The sequence below is a fragment of the Pteropus vampyrus genome, unplaced genomic scaffold (genome assembly GCF_000151845.1).
Source record: "Pteropus vampyrus isolate Shadow unplaced genomic scaffold, Pvam_2.0 Scaffold152, whole genome shotgun sequence".
NCBI classification, from domain to species: Eukaryota; Metazoa; Chordata; class Mammalia; order Chiroptera; family Pteropodidae; genus Pteropus; species Pteropus vampyrus.
In genome coordinates, this window is record NW_011888933.1 from 3,264,856 (window position 1) to 3,286,525 (window position 21,670).

Genomic DNA, 21,670 nt, shown 5'->3' on the forward strand with positions numbered 1-21,670 from the left:
AAAGTAGAGGTGGAGGTTGAGACAGACTGTGATAAAGGGTATGTCCTGTACCTGCCCTTTTACATTGAAACAGAAGCAGGAGGAGTCTCTCTGACCTCCAGAAAGTTTTATATGGCAGAAGAGTCCTAGTAGCCCCATGTTTAATTGCCCTGGTCAGTTATGGCCACAGAGAAGACTAATCAGTATGCTATAGCCAACTGAAACTGAAACATTAATGACCTATTTTACCAGCATCCCCAAACCATGTCCACCTTTAGAAAAAAAAGTCAGAGCTCCACTCCTATCTTTTACTGATGTTGATCACGTACCACAGAATCAAAAGACCGACTGCAGTCAAAAATGGCTTTTCTATTCTTTTCCCTTGTCAGAGGTCAAATACAGAAGGACATTAGGTTGTTGTAACAAGATTTGTGCTAACTAGTGCTCCTTGTTTCCCAGCAGAGTGTGTGTGTGCGTGTGTGTTTATGTTTCCAAATAGATTGTTTAATTATCTGCTCCATTATCTTTCTGGAAGCTGCATTTCATTGTATCAAGCATATTTATCAATAAGAAATGAATGCCATCCTGAGAACTGATTTGTTTAAGGTAACTTTTATTATAGTTACACTTGCTTGTCTGATAATGGTTCTAAGCTTGTGCTATTTTATTTATAGCTGCAAATCTCTCATTTGACTTCTTTACCATCTCGAATGCCAAATGGAGGCTCAGTGGCCACCTGTGTCCCCAAACAGAGTAGAAAGTCATTTAAAATTATTTCAAAATCACTACTCATTAATGAATACTGGTCTCCCTGACTCCATGCTACCTCCAGATGCCATTTCTAAACATTAGGAAATAAAGGTTGCAAAGTTGAGCTGTGGGTGTTGCATACCTCAGGAATTTTAAACTACAAAAATGCAATAATTATTAAAAACAAAGCGCTAGGCAGAAGTTTAGTGGTAATTTTGTAAGTTAAAAATTTTTTTCTATGTCAATTAATTGAGCATCTTATTTTCCTCACTAGAGCTAAAAAAGGTAGTAATGGAGAATGTGGCATCTGTCATGTTTGTTTCCAAGTTAAAAATGGAAATATGGATAGGCAGTAAGTGCCATAAACAGAAGATGAACAATTTGACATCAAAGTTGAGCTTGCTATCAAGTTGGAGAATCACACTTATGGTACTGAAGCTCATAAGCTCTTGCAGGCTTTCTAACTGGCATATTTCTGCATGTACACTTACCAACATTTTAGGAAAACAGGTGGTAAAAGTGAACATTTTGTAGAACTCTACATCACAATATTGGAGTGAGCTTTGTATCCACCAACCTTTCCAGGTTTGAAGTCAAGATTTTGACTAGATATAAGGGCAGCAATTGAATGGGCTAGACCAGTGATAGCTGCACAAGGACGGGTAGAAACACGCACCTGCAACCCTACAACCAACACACAGGTGTAACTATGACTACATGTATTTATGACTACATGGTTGGATAGAGATGAGAAGATGGGTCTGAGAGAAAAGGAGAGATAAGACTAAACTGTGAAACAGAATCTATGTTCAAGATTGTCCATGCCAGGTTGGCAAGCAGTTGGGGTCTAGTTCTAATGGGTGATCAAGCCAGGTCAAGTAATTTCAATAGGAACTATAACCCTAGCGTTTTGGAGGTATCAGAGGTATCAGCCTCCATAGGAATCTGATACTCATGAGGAGGGGGAGCCCCAGACCCTGAGAAACAGGAGGTCAGAAAGATCAGAGTAGGGCTGGCTTGATTCTAAGAGAACTTTTGAAAAAAGATCCTGCAGATCAGATTTTCCTGTACTATCCCAGGACTGGGTATAGCTCATGGATCTACAAGAACTCAAGTATTCACATCTGTAGGGGTGAAGAGGCTGGGAGGTAGGGAGTCAGCCAGGCCCTTTCTGAAATTCTCATTGAGATGGAGTTGTCATCAGAAATGAAAGGTGAATATTAGTTTAGTCTGAGAAAGGACAAGCCTTCAATAATGCTGGGTCTTATGTGCACTGTTCTAAACACATAGTAAGAATTTTCTACTGTTTAATAAACATGATTCTGTCTTTAGATTAGCACCCTTACTACAGATCTCAGTCTAGAATTCATAAAGTCATGCAACCACTGTCTCTGTCTGTGACAAGAACTTTATTTTTCATTTTAAACAATTAGAACAATGCAGCTTGGCAGAGAAAATAAAACTTTTACATATTCATAGGTAATTGCATATACGCAACACCTAGCATTACATTCTAATTATTTTTCACATCTTCAGTGTAAACAAGAAAACCCACAACAACTCAACTCTCTGAATTTCTGTGGCCTTGTCTACTTAGGCCTACTGGATTTATAGTGATGTGCAATCGGAAAAACCAGCTTTGTTACTACATTTTGCAGAGGTCCTTTTCTTGAAATGGCAAGGAAACCAATTTGGAAGTTTTACACGATGTCTCACTTTTGCACGACCATTAAAAATAAAAATGAGCTAACAGTGTAAGAGAGAGAAAATAGTCATCATATTTTCCAGTCATACCACTAGATATGCATTGTTTTACTGTGTGTGAATAAGAATAAGCTGCACCTAGAAAAATGGCCTTAGTGATGCAATAAAACTGTCCTGGATCTTGCTATGATTCATCATTAAGAAATCCTTTCATAAAGAAAGTTTAAGCATATAATGGGTATCGAATTATGAATTCAATGGCAATGTGAACTCTGGCAATTTACTACTGATAGCCCAGATTCTAGATGAAATGACTAACAGCATATAAAATGGGTGAAACTTACACCAGTGCTAGGCACTGAGGAGTATCTGCTAGAAATGATGCCATGCACCAAGCTGTAAGGAGGACATGATTCCAGCTCACAACCAGTGTTCCTGGGGAGCTGGCAGAGGAGGATAAAACCGTTCCATTTGAAGGGTGAGGCTACAGGAAAGGGATGATAAGGAGCTAACACAGATTTTCTCTTGTCTCTGGAGTGGCAGCCTTTCTAAACAGCCCTTCCGGAGAGCCAAAGGTTCTCAAGGTGGCTACAGCAGGGGTAAAAAATCTAAGAGATAGAAAGTGCTCTCTCCTGATTTGTGGGCAATAGTCTTAGGATGAAGGGTGGAAACAGCCACAGGTAATATAGCCAGAAAGGACTGGTACAAACAGAAATAAGGACACAGAAAGCTGACCTTTCATCCATAGATTTCAGAGAAACCATCTGAGAAACCGAGCAGCAGGTAAGTCCTCCAGGATTTGGGTTCCCTTTCTGTTTTCTCAAGTGGCTGAATCTCTAAACAGGTGTGAATTTACATCATTCCCCACCCCCACTCTCCCAACACACATACGCCCAATTTAGGTAGGAGAGTACTCTTCCATACTCAGGTGTAAAGTGATGAGAACCAAGGGAACTTTAACCATCTTGTTTAAGGAACAACATCCATGCTTTCAAGTAAGAAAACAAATAAATCAACCTGAAGCTGTTAACAGAAAGAACTCAATAAAAACCTGGCAAAATGAATGAAAAGAAATCAACACCCAGACTAATGTGGGTGAAAATTTTGAATATCATGAATAAAGAAAGAATCCCATAAGATCCAGATAGAGAAAACAAGTTACTTACAAAGAAGAAAATCAGGTCAGCTTCAAATTTCTCCTTCATCAATATTAAAAACCAAAAGACCATGGCATTTCTAGGAAAAAACCCTTGGGAGGCAGGCATGTCATTCTTTCAACAAATGTTTATTATATACCTCAAAGGACTAGGCATTGTTTTAAATGTTGAGATTTATATATACAGGATATTACCAGATTTCAAGAATTTAGAAATATACTATTTATATATCCTTCCTGAAGTAAAATTACTCAAGAAGTGAGCAAATTAACTAGAGAAGAATCAAGATAAAGAGCTCAAGGATGTCATAAGACAGAGGACTGGCATTAGACACTAAATGTAATTTTTAGAAGACAGGAAACGTGCCACATAAAGAATATGAACAGAGAGGATACATATTCTTCCTTAAAAACATGACTGGATCTAAAATACCACAGGTTAAAAGTGTGAGGGAAAGTTGTGATAACATACAGTCATGTTGCTTTGTTCCTTTTACATGGCAGGAACTCACTAGAGGTTATTTCATTTTTGATGTTGATAGAGAAAATAAGATAATGTTTCCATAAAATCAGTATAATTAAGAAACTAAACAAAACAATCAAAGAAACTATAGCACAGGGGGTAAAAAACAGCAAACAGAAAAAGGTGTACAAAAGAGAAAGCCTAAAACAAAATGACAGAAAGAATAAGAATGCCAGTTATGATAACAGATATAAATGAGTTAAACATTTCTTCCGAAGAAAAAGCCTCATAATGTATCAAACGTCACAATTCAAGCTTTTACAAGAGATAGACGTTTAAAAAATGATGCCATAAGGCCTGAGAAACAAAACAGTAGATAGGGACTTTAACCTAATGTTTATCCGTCTTTGACAAATCAAGATGATAAATAAATATAAACAATGTCAAAAACGATATAATTAATAAGATTATTTTACAATTGTAGGACACACATTTATCAAACTTAAACATGTGTGAAATAGAGGTGTCTCTCAATATAAAAGCTTACATTTAATGTGGTAGTGTTCTCTTTTTTTTTTTTTTCCTGAAAAGCTGTTATCAAATTTATAGTCTGTATAACAAATGTGCCAATTTGTATTTAAGGAAATATAGTGATACGTGTATGTTAAACACTATAATGCAAGAACCACAAGGCAGAGATTTTTGTCTGTTTTGCTTTCTGATATATCCCCAGCACTTTAACAGTTCTTGGAATATAATAGGCACTCAATAAATACTTATTAAATAATAAACATTTACAGAAAAAATCATTAGTTGTAGTATAATTAATCTAAAATTTTAATGACAAAATATTACATATATTATATCGAATTTAACAAATGCCCCAAATTGCAAAAGTCAATGTCCTTAACAAGAAAGCATTAACATTATATGTTAACAAAATTTTAAATGAAAGAACCAAAATCCTTAAAAATTAAAGTAATGATCATATAAATCACTCTTGGTCAAAGAAGAAGTAAAATCTTTATTTCAGAATACCGAGAAAAAAAATAAGAACATTAAGATATTAACATTTCTGGAAGTACACCAAAATAAATTCAAAAGCAAACTCATTGTCTTAATTTATATTGTTATTAAACAAGTTTAAAAAGTAACTGAAATAAATAAGCTAAATACTTAACTAAATAAATGAAATAATTCAAAAAGTTTGCTTTATTCCTTCTTAAGGAAAGAGAAATAATAAATTAATGAAGTAAAAATAAAGGTATTAGAAAAGAAAAAACAGAATTATTTAATATATTAAATGGTAAAAAAACAAAATATATTGAAAGGCTGAAAAATCTCAGTGAGAAAAGTAGTTTTATAGAAAAAGATGGCAAGTTTCCAAAATTCAATAGAGGAGGAAACCTCTCCTTTTCCAAAGATCTTCATCTATCGGAAAAGTTGGAAAAGATGTCAAAGAATTGCCCACAAAAAAGCGTCGGGCTAGATGGTTTTATGGGTGAGTTATTTTAAATCTTCACAAAGATAATTTCTAGACTACAGAAATTATTACAAAGCATAGAAACTGAAGAAAAGCTACTCAAATCATTTTACAAAGGTAATATAACCCTTCTAGTAAAACTGCTAAAGTAAAAAACAGCTTAGATATCAACAGCACTTACAAACATAGATACAAAATCACACATGAAATACTAGCAATCCTAAAAGCAATATAGACAGTATGTGACTGTAGATTTACTTTTCAGAACTGCAAGGGATACTCAATATAAATCATAACATTAATAGAAAAGAAAAAAAAATGATCATATTGGTATACGTTTAAATGCCATTTGAAATAAACTAATAAAAATCTCTGCTTTGTTTACACAAAAATAGAAGTTTTTTTCTCTCTCTAAAGTATCATAAAGTTAAGAGAGTATTGACAAAGTTGGAAAAAACTCTGAATATTTGATTGTAAAGGCTTAATATTTCGTCCATATTAAGAACTTTTATCACTCAAGAGGAAAAAAAGGCAAGCACTGTAATAGAAAAAATGAAAAACTCATAAAAAGAAGAAATATACATGGCCAATAAACACATGAAATGGTCAGTTTCAGCTGTAATTTAATGAAAACACAATAATTGATATTTGCTATCAAATTGGTATAAACTAAAAGTTTTAATAGGGCCGCTATGAAACCTGTATAAAACAGACCATTAATATTTGTTGAATGTAATAGTGAATATGCTGCTGTGAAGAATGTAAACTTATTGACTTTTCTAGAGGCAAGTTGGGTAATTTGTATTAATTAAAAATTATTTTTCATATCCTTACATTAAATAGTTATTATCTTATTTTGATTTATGATAAATAACAATAATGCAAAGATTTATTTAAAACACTGATTATTACATCATTACTTATGATAAAAAATGATAAAGATAACTTAAATATCCAACAAGTGATTATCAATTATTAAATATCATTTCTAGAAAATACTGTACATTAAACATTATATTTGCAGTTTTAAAAATTATTTGATGGCATGAGAAATGCCCGCAACATCCCAGAAAGTAGAAAAAGTAGCTTAAGTAACAGCATATCCAGTGGGTTTCCAATTTAATTACTATATGTGATATGCATGAATGTGTGTATATTCCTATGAAAGAAAATACTCCAAAATATAAAGCATTCATTTAATGTGTGGTCAGACAATATATAATTAAAATTTTTAACACTTTTACTAATTATCAAAACATTTTTTCAGTGACCATTTTTACCTTTATAAAAAAACTTTTTAAATATAAAAGGAAAAAATAGTAATTGCAGGAAAATGAGAAAGACTAGAATACACTAACAATATAACCTGATGCTTAAAATACTTGTGGTTATATAACTGTGACCTCTTTTAATAAATTTATTTAACAGCTACATAAAACCACTGGCTGCTAAATTAAAATTAATTAAAATTGAGTACTATCTATATATCAATATATATGTATATTTGTATTGATATATGAACATAATCAAGAAAAGCAAACTCTATACCAGGCATTATGTGTTTCAGAAAGGATGTATTCAAAATTATATATTTATTCATAAAAATTTTTGAGCCCGCAGAAACAAATAGCATATGAGTGAAATGGTAAACAAACCAGATATGAAATTTAAAGTCTAGACTAGAGTTTTTTAACCTTAAAATCATAATCCATAGGAAGAAATATAGTTCATATATAACACAGCACATACGTTTTTGCATGCATGTATTAGATATGAAATAAAAATTTCGACAACCAATTCTCACATTTACTACTTGCCATGCTCTCTATTTTATTCTATTTGAAATCTTCAAAAATGTCAATCGTGACTAACTAATTGATTTTATGATCATCTAAATAAATGTGACACACAGATTGAAAAACTAACCTCTAGGGCAGATCTCAGTGAGTAACTGGGACAGATGTGTTGCACAAATGCTCAAAACCTCAAAACGAGAGGTTGAGCCTAAAGAAAACTGTCATCATGAAACATATGATAAAAGCCACTTTATATTTGCTTAGAAATTACAAAAGGCAATTGGAGTAGCTTACATGGAGGCAGAGTGCCCTAAATGCAGACGAAAGGAAAGGCCGAACACACAAGGAGAAATTTTACAGGGATAAAAGCAAATCTATCTTCTTAATTCTTGGTTAGTCTCTCTTTCCCATGCATTCACTTATCAATTTTTTCCTGTACAATTATTTCAAAATGTCTCATTATATTTTAAATTATATTTCCTGTCTGCCTCTCCCACCAGACATGAACTTCTTATTCATTTTTAAATTCCCAGAGTCAAGTAAATTTCTGGCACAAAGATGCTACCAAATAAAGGTCTAAGGAATTAATTAATAAATGAATAAACCATACACTTTGAAATTTTGTTTTTTAATTCTGGGGCCAAAGTGACACAACATAAGTGAAAATGGGTTCATTCTTCTCAACTGATGATAGGACACTAATAGGTTTTCCTCTTATTGTGGAGATAAAAATTGTCAAGAGTTAGGAAAGTCATAAGATCTTATAATTGGGAAGGTATTCAAATTTCTAATAAATTTATGAATCAACAAAGTAAAAATACTGAATTCTTGAAACGAATTTTTTTTTGCTATTTGCTTGTAATCTTTTTATTCTCCCATCATCATGTATTTAAGAATTAATTTTTTTAACCTTCCATTTATGCATCTATATGTAAAGAAAAGAGAAAGTTACCCACTTTCTGAAATTGGAAAATATTAAAATAGTTCTAGAATTGCACATAAACCACAAACAGAAATCTTATAGCATTTTTTTTTTTCCAATCACCAATTTAAGTACAATGTTAAAAGATTTCTTCCTGCCATCATTCACATTAATTGTAAGACCATGATTCTCTCTTCTGGAATGTGAGTCTCTGATTCCCTTGTAACCACATACACACAGAGCACACTGCTGCTGAAATGCTGCCTGACCATTTAAACCTGGGAAATTACCATAAACGGAATTACACAGAAAACAGAAAACCTGGTTTATTCTAAATCGATAAAGAAAGGAAAAGTAGCTGATATATATATATAACGTTCCAATTAAAATAAACTTGCTATTCAGAAACAATCTGGGACTTTGACAATTAGTGATGATGGAAAAATAAAACTGAAAAATAGACATATCTCTACATGATTTGGGGGTATCCATTATCATAAAGTGAGCCAGAAGGTTCATTAGAGAAAAGACATCAGATCATAATGGGGAATGTCTTTTCATACAACATTTCCTACTGTTTCTCTAAAGGAAAAACTTCAAAACATTACTATCTTCATACACACACATACACACACACACACACACACACACACACACACATACCAACGAGGTTTTTTTCTTGTTGGTAAGTGTGGATGCAATTGTTGGGCTTGATGTACACTTATGTATAAATTGCCATGTATTCAGCGAATGAATAAACCAACAAAGGAATGAATGATTGTGGAAAACCTATTTCCCTTATGTGCTACTTTGGCTTTGTTGTCTAGGGAATGGAGCTATGTCTGGGATTAGGCTGAGTAAAAGACGGCATAAAATGAACTAAATCATTTCAAGAAAGCTTCATAAAGATAAAACTCCACAACTCCATTACTTTATGAAAGTCTTATCTTGAAAATAGAAAAGAAACAATTTCTCAATTGTTTATAATAACAATGTTATACCCTTTCTTCTTAGATCATTTACTTGAATAAATGGAAAGTTTTCCTATCAGCCTAGCTAAAATTAGTGGTATCACCTTTTGCACTTTCTCATAAATGCTCTGAAAATTAGCACTGTGATTTCAAGGTTCAGAATGAAACAAAGAAAAATTAATGAGATTCATAGGACTGTAATACAGATTCTAATATGTATCATTATAATTGTATTCAAAAATGGTCATCCTTCTTGTGGAGAATGGCGATTCCAGTACTGTTGTAGTGATTATTGTTATTGGGGTTTTCTTTGATTCAAGTATTCTTTCTGTTTTAGAGGAGAGCTTTCTGTGAATTTTCTTTTTCCCATCCTAACACCAGATTAGTTACTAATTAATAAGAACCAAAAGATGTTATATTTTAGAATGACTGAGTTAAAAATTTCCTTAAACTTAAAGAACAAGATGGCCGCTGCAGTGATTTGATTGGTTAATTACAGACAGAAAGCTGTGCAAGGGGACGTTCTGGGCTATGGGATCTGAACACAAATATAACTCACATAGAGTTTTAATTGTCGTCATGGTTAAGTGATACATGTGTTGTTGTAAATGCCAGTTAAGTGGCTTTTCATATTTTCTATATGAACATCTTCATTTAAAAAATTTAGTGCCCAAAGTTTATTCCAGGACTTTTGAACTCTACTAAAATAAAATGTAACCAACTGATTTTAAACAGCTTTGAGAATAGTTTAAGAAATCTGGAATTCATAGGAGTTTCTGCTATGGTTTTTCCTATATTACACAAAATGGTCATTTCTCCCATTGCAGTAGACGAAAAGAATGTGATTATTGTAGAAGTTGGAGTTTTGGGTTTTAACCGTGATCCAACACAAACGGTTGTGGTTTGGGGGAACTTAACCTATTCTAAACTCGACATCCTGAGCTGGAATTAATTGCTCATTAGAAGCAGAAAGAGTTCTTTTTTCACTTTAATGTAAGTACAGCATAAGATTTTTTGACATATTATGGAAAAATAATGTGACTCTGAACTTTCTTTTTCTGCTTTTTGGTATTTAGGTTTGGGTTTGAGCCAGAGATAGGCTAACTTATTTGATTATAGCATAAAAAGAATGATTTCATTTTGACTTTTACAGAATACTGATGAAAGGATACCAAAATCTGGCTTGGGTTCAATACTATTGGGTTAGAAAACAAATTAAGAGTGATAATTAAAGAGTAGTTCAGCAGAGGTAGAAAACTGTTTTAATAGTGCTTATAAATAAATACTTGGAGAGTCCCTTTCTTTCAAACTTCTTATGGAAAAAAAGAATATCTAAACAGTTGCCATAGCAGTCCTCCTTCCCTTCTATTTCCACCATGAGTTAGCAAAGATTAGAAAATCAGTTTTGCTAATGATCGTGGAACTATGGTGTAAAGTCTTAGAACCTTAGTTTTCTCATCTGTAAAACAGGATTAAAACTACAACCACCTCTTGGAGTTCTTGTAAGGAGTCATTGATATAAGGTATTCATACAGCTGCTGGTAGAGTCAGCCCTGAGGATATGATACTGTTGTTGTCATTCATCTGGCTGTAATACAATTCATCGACTAAATAATTTGCAAATATTCTCTTAGTATCCCCCTCTTCCTCCTATTTTAAGTCTTTAACTAGACCCTGGTATTTCTTTGCTTTAGGGTTTTTTGCAGAGCTGAAAGGAGAAGCTTCTAACTTCCTTCTGGTCTTTGGTCTTTGATTTTAGCATAAGCTCATTAAAGAGATTAGGTGTGACCCCAGGGGTCAGGGATGAAAGAAGAGCACTTTTGAAGGAAAAGTTTGTGTGCCGGATAGAGGGAAATAGATATTGACCTTCTGACCAAGGGACTTTGCCAAAAGTATCTTGACAACCAGGCCTGACAGCCACCACCTGAAGGGACTGTGGCCACCTCTATCATAACCAGGGTGAGCACCACCAAAAAGACCTCCCAAATGCTTTCTGTGCTGCATAAAGTCCCAGGGCACTATAATTAAGCTCCAGTAATGACTAAGATAGAATGGTTGTCTGGCTAATGGAATGTATCACTTCTAAACACCTCACAATTAAACTCCTCACAATTACTGAACACTTGCTACATGCCAGACAATATTCTAAGTGCTTTACATGTAATAATCACTTAATTGTTACCATACTTACATGAGATAGTACTAGTATCCCAATTTTAAAGGAGACTGAAAGGTTAAATAAATGGCTCAAATTTATTCAGTTAGTAAGTGGTATAGCTTGGAGATGAATGTGGGCAGTCCAACTTCAGAGTCTATGCTCTCACACATTATACTAAAATGCTTCCCATACCTGCTATATTATTATATTCAAAATTCAGGACATCTGTGAGTTGAGAAAGATTGGACGGGAAGACAGGAGTCATTTAGAGTTGCTGTCTTCAGGGTAGATTTTCAGACAATGCTGACTGAGGAGCCATGGATCACGTTAGTTGCAGCAACTGGCCATGGGCCACAGAGGACAGGCTTAGAAACAAACGGCTTCCTTTGGGGGAACTGAGAACCAGTTTGCAGGAAAAATCAGTACCACTCTTAGGATCAGGTCATTGCTCACGGGAAGCCAGTCAGACTGGGAAATCTGGAGACTTGGGCTTCACATATAAAAGTGCCAAAGAACATTAAGTCTGTGGAGCAGCAACAAGATGTCAGGACTACAACCCAACAGCCACAGGTCCTTCCTGCTCTGTTTCATAAAGGGACAGTTCCCAGGGGTAGATTCCATTAGCTCTTTTTCTGCTTCCTCCTCATGGACTTTCCCTACAGTGCCTAATGTTGCACTTAATCATAAGGGTTAATCCAGTGTCTTCTTTAAACAGAGAAGTCTCTCAGGGAGTGTTAAGGACCTTTATGGGTCAGATTATTTTCCCCCAAAGTTTAGCTGAGATGAACTGCACTTGAAAGTATGGTAAATTTCAGGGGGAATGGGCAGAGAGGTAACTTTGGACTCCTGAGCACCTTGTGGGAAAAGGTGGGCTTAAGTGAGGATGGGTCACTTGGGGAGACACTCTTAATTACTGGGAGATAGGAAGGGGCTAGAGAACACCTCGAAAGTGTGTCCAGCAATGAGATAACATCTCACGCCTGTTAAAATGGTTGTTATCAACAGGACAAGTAATAACAAATGTTGGAGAGGATGCAGAGAAAAAGGAACCCTTATACACTGCTGGTGGGACTGGAAATTGGTACAGCTGCAATGGAAAACAATATGGAGGTTCCTCAAAAAACTAAGAATTGATCTACCGTATGATCTAGTAATCTCTCTACTGGGTATTTACCCCAAAGACTTGAAAACACATATCCGAAAAGGTATTTGTACACCGATGTTCATAGTAGCATTATTCACAGGACATGGAAGCAACCGAAGTGTTCTACAATAGATGATTGGATAAAGAAGCAGTGGTACATATATACAATGGAATATTACTCAGCCATAAGAAGTGATGAAATACTGCCATTTGCGACAACATGGATGGACCTCAAGATAATCATGCTAAGCAAAATAAGCCAGACAGAAAAAGTTGAAAATCATATGATATCATTTATATATGGAATATAAACCTAAAAGCAACAAATGAACAGGACGAACAAAGACTCATGGACATGGACAATGGACTAGTGGTTACCAGAGGGTAGGGAGTCAGGGGAGGAGGGAGGTAGACGGGGTAAAGGAGTCAAATATGTGGTGACAGAAAGAAATTTAACTATGGGTGGTCAACACATAACGTAATATACATATGCCTTACTGCTGAATTGTACACTTGAAATTTACTGGATTTCATTAACCAATGTTACCACGGTAAAATTTTTTTTTTTTTTTAAGTGTGTCCAGGAAAGAGGTAAGAAGGGAGTTTCCTTCTCCACCCGTGGCTCAGATGGCTCCCTGCTCCTGCTGCTAGGTAACTGTTCTGTGACTAGCATGAAGTTATGGGATTTTAGTGGGCTTTTTAGTGGTCTGGGATCCTACCAGCTATCATTTTTTCTTTTTTCTCTTAGGGGAAGCCATTGCCAGTTCCACACTGCCAATTTCTAAGTAAGTTTCGGAAACACAATTTATTTCTAGATTGGGGATTGCCTATAAACATGTCACCATGTGGGGAAGCCCCCTGAGAAGGTGCCTACAGAGAGAATAACAAAGCTGAGAGAGGGAGAAAGACTCCTGATGGCCTGTACAGAGAAGCTGGATCTAGCTTTGTCTGAAGTCAGACATGCCTATGGACTTTAAAGTCATATAAGCCAACACAATCTCCTTTTTTGCTTAAGCCAGTTTGAATGAGGTTTCTGTTCTTTGCAATTTAAGAACCATTGATTTGTCTAAAATTGTTTATTAATGTCCTCAGTTTTTATCAGATGCCTTTAAGGGGCAGAGAAGGAAAAAGACAGACCAGTCTCTATGCTTGTATTGGCCCACTGACAGCAGAAGCTCATTTTTCTTATTTCTCATGTTTAGAAAATAACCTTCTGATGCTTTTTATACTTGTGTGGCTATTGCACATTCCATCCTAAATCCCTTTCTCAAGATGGTTAGCATGATCTCAGCATCTTGTTCTCTCTTTCTTCTGACTACAGAATTCACCGGATGTGTCTTTCATCATCCAGATAGCTGCCAAGAATGTTCCCTCAAGTTGGTTCCTAGACCAACTTTGCGATAGGGTGAACAAATCTTTCAGAATGTTTTCATTCACTCACTCAACCATCACCTTCCCGAACCAATCCCCTTTGCCAGAAAGATAAATCACCATGTCTTTTATGACATCAGAAACTAGCATACCTCCTTCTCATCCATGTGTCTACAAACTCCCTCTATAGATAAACATTCTAATTTAGCCAAAGAGTTAAAAAACAACAGAAAAAGGTAGGTGGAAGGGGCTATGATATATTCCATGCAGCTCTTGAAAAAAGACAATAATAAAGGTACTAATATATTTAGAAAACTCTTGAGTCATCTCATTTCTGAAATTACTTATAACATATTCATGTTGCTATTAAATAAGCAGATAATCTTTACCTGCTAAGAAAACAAAACAAAACAAAATAAAACATAAAAAAAAAAAAAAAAAAAAAAACAGCTTATTACCAGAGGACTGTGACAGTCTTAAGTTTTACATAAAATAAAATACCAGCAGATAACAGGTATTACGTTTTATTTTGGCAAATATTAACATTTCGCAGCTAGCATATCTTGCTCACTTAATTGGGCCTATAAAAACTTGCCAGGCCTTTTCACTCGCAGCCATTGAAATTCTCCCAACTTGTTTTTTACAGCTTTTCAAAGCCTAGATGGGAAAACAGCTACAAAACAGACTGGCTGAAAAGATTTTTAAGGTCTCATGTCCATATTTACAAATCCTGAAATCTGTTTGTATTCACTTATTTTAACACAAATGAGGTGAATAAATGAGGAGCTCCTTTGGGGAAAAGAAAAACACCAAATTCGAGAGGAAAAAACAAAGTATGTCGGCTGAGGCAACTCTTTTATGGTCTCTACAGCTTTCCTAGCACCCCTAACTGCATACTCTGCCTGCAACAGAATTACTGCTATCTCTCTGAGCTCATATTAGAAGCTAATATCTTGCTATACTAGAGAATGATGTGAGAGCAAATGAGAATCCAAGAGAATAGCGGGAGAAATCTTTAGCTTTGGGCCACTGGGCAGGTGTGATACTGGAGTGAACCACCAACAGGATGGCCTGGGCAGATCCAAAAGTCCAAGGCTGGCTGAAGAAAGATTATTAGTCTCACTGACAAAAATATATTTCCTTTTAAAAAATAATCATAGATTGTAATCAAGTGATTGCTTTTATCATTTTGGCTTTGAAGATTTTTGTGGTCATATTTACATTTTTTCTGGCCTATTTAAAAACTAGTTTAAAAGGAGTTATTAGGTAACTCATCTTCTTAATTTCCTTCTTGATAGTTCAGAAGTTATTCAGAATAGTGTGACTCCAGGGAATAATTGTCAGGCCTCTCAAGCTGAGGTACTGGGCTTGGAGAGTTCTGAGTCCATGAAAATACTTTCTGATGATGCTGGTCCATGTAATGATATTGTTAAAGAAACTGAACTACCTTGGTGCTTACTAAAGCAATTGGAGTCAATGGCTTCTTTTTAGAATTGTGGGCCAGAAACTTTGAGAACCACCTGGAGAAGCACCTGGGGTGCCCTCTCTTGGGCTCCACTCCTCCCTTTCACGGACTGTTGATCAGATTTTAATAAGTGATACTGAAGAACAGTTCAATCGAGGAACCATAGTCTCATAAAAGCTGCCTTGCTGGGTCTGGCTAACAAATGAAATGTTAACTTTCTAAACTTGCTTTCCTAGATCTCCCCAAAAGTGGCAAGACAATGGTGCAATTTCTCAGGCCTATGCTGGACAAAAGATACTAGTGTTTTCCCTTGGCTTGGGAAGAGGACGGGAAAGGATGCTGAGATTCTAATCCCTGATTTGGAATATCTCGGGCAATGACAAAGCACTCGTCTTTTACGACAACACATTTCTCAGGCATCCCTTTGGGAAGCTTTAGTCTCCAATTGTCTGGGAAATGTAAAATCAGTCACTTTTGGCAACGCTCAACAAATCCGAGCACGGGAAACATGAATTTAAATAGAGATACTTCTTTACCTACTGGATTGTTCGTCTAGGTATACTTTTGCATGGCATAAAAATAGAATCATTAAGATAGGAAAGACCCAAGTGTGTAGTTATCTAGCTCAGGTTTGGTGAAGGTCAGAAACTTTAAGTTTCACGAAGGTTAAGCATTTTCATCTGTTCAGCATGATATAAAAAAATCAAATTAAATAATGTAAAAATCAGGATTGCATAATCTGAAAATTACTTGCCTTACTTTGCTCATAATAGTTTTGGGATGGAGGCCCTTTCTGTGCATTGGACGGGGTGCTCTGTTTTTGTTATGGTGGAGACAGCTTCTCTTTATTTTGTTGCTTATTTGAGGGAGCAGAGTCTCTCATAAAAGTCAGTAACTCGATCTCAATTCAGTTTGAAATAAACTGAATTGTTATCTGCATTGTTATTCTGTGGAAATCTTTCTCTTCTGTTACTGAGAATCTAAGTGACCAGTTGTCTCATCACTGTAAATGTCATCATGTAATGAAGCCAATAAATAGCTGTTTGTTCTGATCTCTAGTCACAGGGTACCTACTTCTGGAAGAGGCTGAGGCCATTTGGTTGGAGATTGCCAATCCATACTGTGCACTCCTGATTAGTTTTTTTTTTAAACTCCACCATACATGGAAGAATCTACTGGGTCAAGGAGCTGCTCTGCACAACAGTGATAGGTGCTGAAACTGACTTTTAAACACCAGTGTAAAAGTGCTGAGTGCCGCACGTGAGATGCCATAGCACTGCCGTGAAAGCTAGAGGGAATCGGCTGAATCCCTGGACTCTGCTCTCCCAACCCTGACCTCAGGAGCATAAATAGGAGTGTGAAAATCAAAAAGGAAACTTTCCTTTAATAGATTCATCCTTCAGAAGAGCTGGTGCCTTTAGTGGCCACCAGGGATAAGAGAGTTCCTTTGTGGTTCTCAAAAAAGCACTCAAAACTGTAGTAGAAGGCAGTAATCATCAAAGAGGGTGAGTGAGAGCTGACTCGCAATGAGGACATTACTATTACCACATACAGCTCTGCTCCAGTCATGACACTAAGAATGAGAGCTAACATTTATTGAACACCAAAACTCAGTTTCAGGCACTATTCTAAGTATGTGAAATGTACTTTTAATCAAACTCTAAGCACCCTCTTCTGGGGCATTTTTGTAGATGCTCAAGAGTCAAGTGTACTTTGTAAGTACAGCCTTGCCTTCTTGAAAAAGATAGGAGAATGAATCATGCTATCCTGAAAAAAACCAAAGATTATTTCTTTAGAGGTGACAATATTCATTTCTGTTCTCACATGTTAAAGGATTTGGCAAAAGGAATCCTCTAATACAAAATCTGTTCTTATCTCAAAATAAAATTATATTAGTATACTAGTAAGACCAGCAAAATGGGAATTGTTCAAATGCAATATACAAACAGCTGATATCTCTGAAGATAATCCTTCTGAAATTTACTTCTAATAACCATTTTCCAAAGGCAAGATGACTTATATTGTATGTTCTATTAATGACTGCCCAGATGGCTGAGACCGAGCGATGAAGGGCAAGGACTAAGGCTCAGTACAGAATGACAAAGATTCCTTGTCTTCTTTAAAACAGCAAACATCTGCTCCACCCCAAGATGGTGTACAAGTGCAACAGGGAGTAAATATGAGAGCAATTAAAATAAACTACTGTGCATTAGTGTGGTTCGATTTATGTAAACAACTTCTGTGGGAGAAGATGGCTGTGGTTGGGGTAATGTTCATATACCTATAAAACCCAAGTGATCTAAATACAACTTGATATGTACAGAACATTCTTGTTCATGTTCTTCTGCTCTAAACTATCTCAGTAAATTGGAATCAGGCATGGACTTACCCAGTGAAGGTCATAATCAGATGGCCTTGCTCTTCCTTCGTCGTCCTCATATAATGCAAAACCTTCCCTCCGAGCCTGATAATACTCCTTCCGCAACCTCTGAATGCGGTCAGCACTTCCACTCATGGGACGGCCACTACAGGACATAAACAAACACAGTCACACAGTGTATGTCATCCTGGAAATGCACCTTTTAATCTTATTAAAGGAGCTGATGTCTACATTTGGAGGATTCAATAATATTATTCAAATATATTAGGAAAACTGTGTAATAATAATAAAAATGAACAAAAACAGTCGTTAATGCATGCCGTTAGCTCCAAGGGTCAGAACATCTGGTTTGGGATTAATAAACGCCTTTTGCGTAAGAAGGTAAGATAAGGTCCTGACTTTTAGAGCAATTAAAGGAGCCATCACACTTTTAATCATACCCACAAAGTTTGGTTACATTTTAATGTCGGCATCTCATTTTCCCAAATAACTGTTGCTTATTTGAGACCAGTTATTTGACCTGAAGGTTGGATGTGACACAGAGTTGGCATGTGCCAGTGTTCATTTTTAAGGAGACTCACAAATTTTTGGAGTAGGGGGTGAGGTACCTATCAATATATGGGAACAGCCTAGGCATAGAGACAGAAGAAAAGGTGGAAGCCATGCCAAGAAGTAGAAAGAAAAAAAAAGCTGGTGATAGTAGAAGGTGCCACCTTGGTTACTTGTCTAAAGTTTTCCTCTCTCACTTTAGACACTTCTTCTTCTCAGGCATTATAGCTTCTCCAGGCATTACTCATCTACCCAACCCCAAACTGGTCAGCCAGTGGCTCCTTTTTAGCTTGTATTTGTCCCGATCGTTTCAACAGAACCAACACTATGTGACACGATTCAGGGCTGGGAAACAAGAGGATGTGATAGGCAGATCTCAACAGTTGTTCAATTTCTTTGGTTCATCTCAGGCATAACTTAGTGCCCTATTGTGTCAAACCTTATGTTAAGATCTGGGAAAGTAAAAATGAACAGTTCACAGTCCTTGTCTGCCAAAAGCACATAGTCTAGGAGGTAGAGGACTGAAAGTGACACAGAAGACTATAATCCATTGTGACAGTGGCTATAACAGAGGCCTGCACAAGTGGTGTGGAAAACAGAGACTGTTTAAACTTTGACGAAGTGAGAGAAGGGCCATGGAAGAAGATCACAGACGCCTCCGTTGAGGAGGTGATACTTTAGCTAAATCTCGAAGGATGCATAGGGACTCAACAGCTGGACAAGTGAGATGAAGGAATTCCAGGTAGAGAGAGAGGCAAACGCAAAGAACAGAAATGAGAAAGCATCTTTCTTAGGGGGAAGGCAAATAAGTCATTTTGGGCAAGCAGTGGTCCTCAACCTCTTTTGTCCTGCCTTACACAGATATCAGGTGATATATACTCTCTTCCCTCTCTCATACAGGAAATAAAATTTAGAATAAAAGTGAGTGCTGATGACTTCAGGGATATTTTGAATTTACTCTAATAAATGACAAAAAGTATATCATTTGCAAATTTTGGTACTTTAACTCAATTTGTAGCAACTTATTAACTATAATGATTATCATGTTCAAGGGTATGTGAGAATCACTGCTCTAGTACACGGGAGGGAGCAGAGCAGAGAGATAGGTGTGACTGTGAAAAGCAGGCAGGGGCCCCAGTATGAAGAGGTTTACATGCCCCAAAGGTTTCTGCAAAACAGTAGAGTTTTAAGTTTAAATGAGCTATCTGATAAAATTAGATTTCTGAAAGCAATAGAAATAGGTCATCTACTATTTTGTTAAAACATTTAAAAATTATACTTATAAACCATAAAAAGAAAATGGTGAGTAAACATGTTTTGAAGGAAAAGCATTCTTTCCAAACTAGATTGTAAGTTGACTGAAAGCAGGCCCAAGTGTTGATGTCTAACAACCTTTCTAAAAAGTTAGTATAGGGTTTGGGGCTGCCTATGTCCTCTACAGACATCAAGTAGTTGATGCATTTAAGACAAACTCTCACAGATCACATACCTTTATTTTTCCTCAAAATGTATTTTAAAACTCTCAAAATAGTTCTAATTCTGTTTCTTTTCTATGCATTTTTTTAAAAAGCTAAAGTTTTCCTTGAGCAGTTGAAAAAAATAACAATAAGATAAAACTTGAAGGCCTGATAACGCTTTCCTGAACAATGGGAAAGGAGGAAATCATCACAGCTCTATTTTGAACAGCTTCCCTCGCTCTTGAGCATTATGACCTGTCTATGCTGCGTGAATCCAATGTGCACGCTTCTGCCGATTACGTGAATGCATGAGCTGTGCTCAAACTCACCAGATGAGTTCAATCAACACAGTGCAAACATCACATACATAATCTATTAGTTTACCCAAAGAAACTGAAGCATTGAATTCAAGCAGAATGAAGTCATCAGTAATAAAAGAAAAAAAGAAAAAGAAAAAAGAAACTGATAAGGCACTGTTTTAAAAACTCCTACCATTTTACTACATTTGTGGTGAAATTTTTAAAAAAAATTCAGACTCAGACTGTAAACTAGTCTTCCATAGGCCTATAAACACATAAATTTAAAAATATGGGTTTGATCAGATTTCAGTTCTCAGATAGAGGGAATGGGGCGAGAATATAAAATCAGCTGTTTAGGATTCAGAAAATCTCCTATGGCTGACAGGAAACATGACTATTTACCCAGAAAAGAAATCTGGCCTAAGAGGAAAAAAACAGGGAAAAAGTCGGGAAAGTCAAGGACCATCTAAGTGCAAAACATGTTGTATCTTCTCCCTTGTGTGACTATTTTTAAAAATGATATGGGACACTGTGCAAACCTGTCATGATAATGTGGGACTATATTTCAACATTATCTCTCTTTTTTTTTCTGTCCAGTCTCCACTCTACCTTTAAAATCTATATCAATTTTTTTATCCAAGTAGGTGTTTTACAGAATAAAATTAGGAATAGCAAATTCTGATTTCATTTTTAAGTTCTCTGAAGATACTATACACAAGTTCTCCATCACATCAATAAAAATGATATACACAGCTATCGTCACCAAAGCAGTTCATTGATTCCATTTTGTGTTGAGGATGTAGCAATTTGAAGAGTAATATTAAAAAAAAAAACAAAAAACTTTGTCACAATATCAGCAATAACCATAATAGTTATAATTTATAGAAACTTACATAGTAAATATATTGATACTATTGATATAGACTTTTAGTTACTCCAATTTCTGCCCAGAGCAGACATCACTAATCAATTCCAGCATTCTTTCCCACTGAGACTAGATATAACCTCAGAATCCTTCTCAACTGAGAACTTTAGAAATCCACTACCAATCCCCAGGAGCTGACATTTGAATTTATTTTTATTTTTGTGTAGCAGGTACTGCAAATATCCCAAAACATCAAGTGAATATTGAAAGATAGGTTTTATTGTTCTGTTCCATAGAGAGGAGGAATTTGACACTCATGGCTACTAGGCGATGAATAAAGTCTGTTTGACTTCAAAGACGAGTATTTCCACTATTAGGTACTGCCTTCCAGCCTACGTTTCCTCCTTCATCTTATTTATATCTTCGAGACCAGGTCCCTTAGCAACATACTGGACCAGAGTAAAACTTACGTCTAGTCCTTAAAGACTTACTGAGGACTCCCGTTTTCATTCCTCTCTTACATGTTATCTGTTCTATTTTCTTGGCCTTATGAAACTTAGCAGTAATGATTCTAAGGAATCTTTTGCCTAATAACTTCAAATTATGATGTAACTCAAATACTCTTACAACCATATAAAATCAGGTAAAGCATCAATAACCACATTTCCAAGTTGCTAGTAAGAAAATTAGGCTTTCTGTATTGTTTATTGCATGAAGTTAGCCATTCTTATTCAAAAAAAGTTTCTACTATAGCTGTA

General features: G+C 35.7%; 1 protein-coding gene across 1 annotated transcript in view; it reads right to left on the bottom strand.

The window, feature by feature from the left end:
- PARD3B (par-3 family cell polarity regulator beta) overlaps positions 1 to 21,670 on the bottom strand; it is a 948,153-nt gene that overhangs the window by 78,269 nt on the left and 848,214 nt on the right. Inside the window, exon 21 of the mRNA XM_011369686.2 lies at positions 17,752 to 17,887. Coding sequence (XP_011367988.1) covers positions 17,752 to 17,887 — 136 coding nt within the window. The remainder of the gene's footprint in view (positions 1 to 17,751; positions 17,888 to 21,670) is intronic.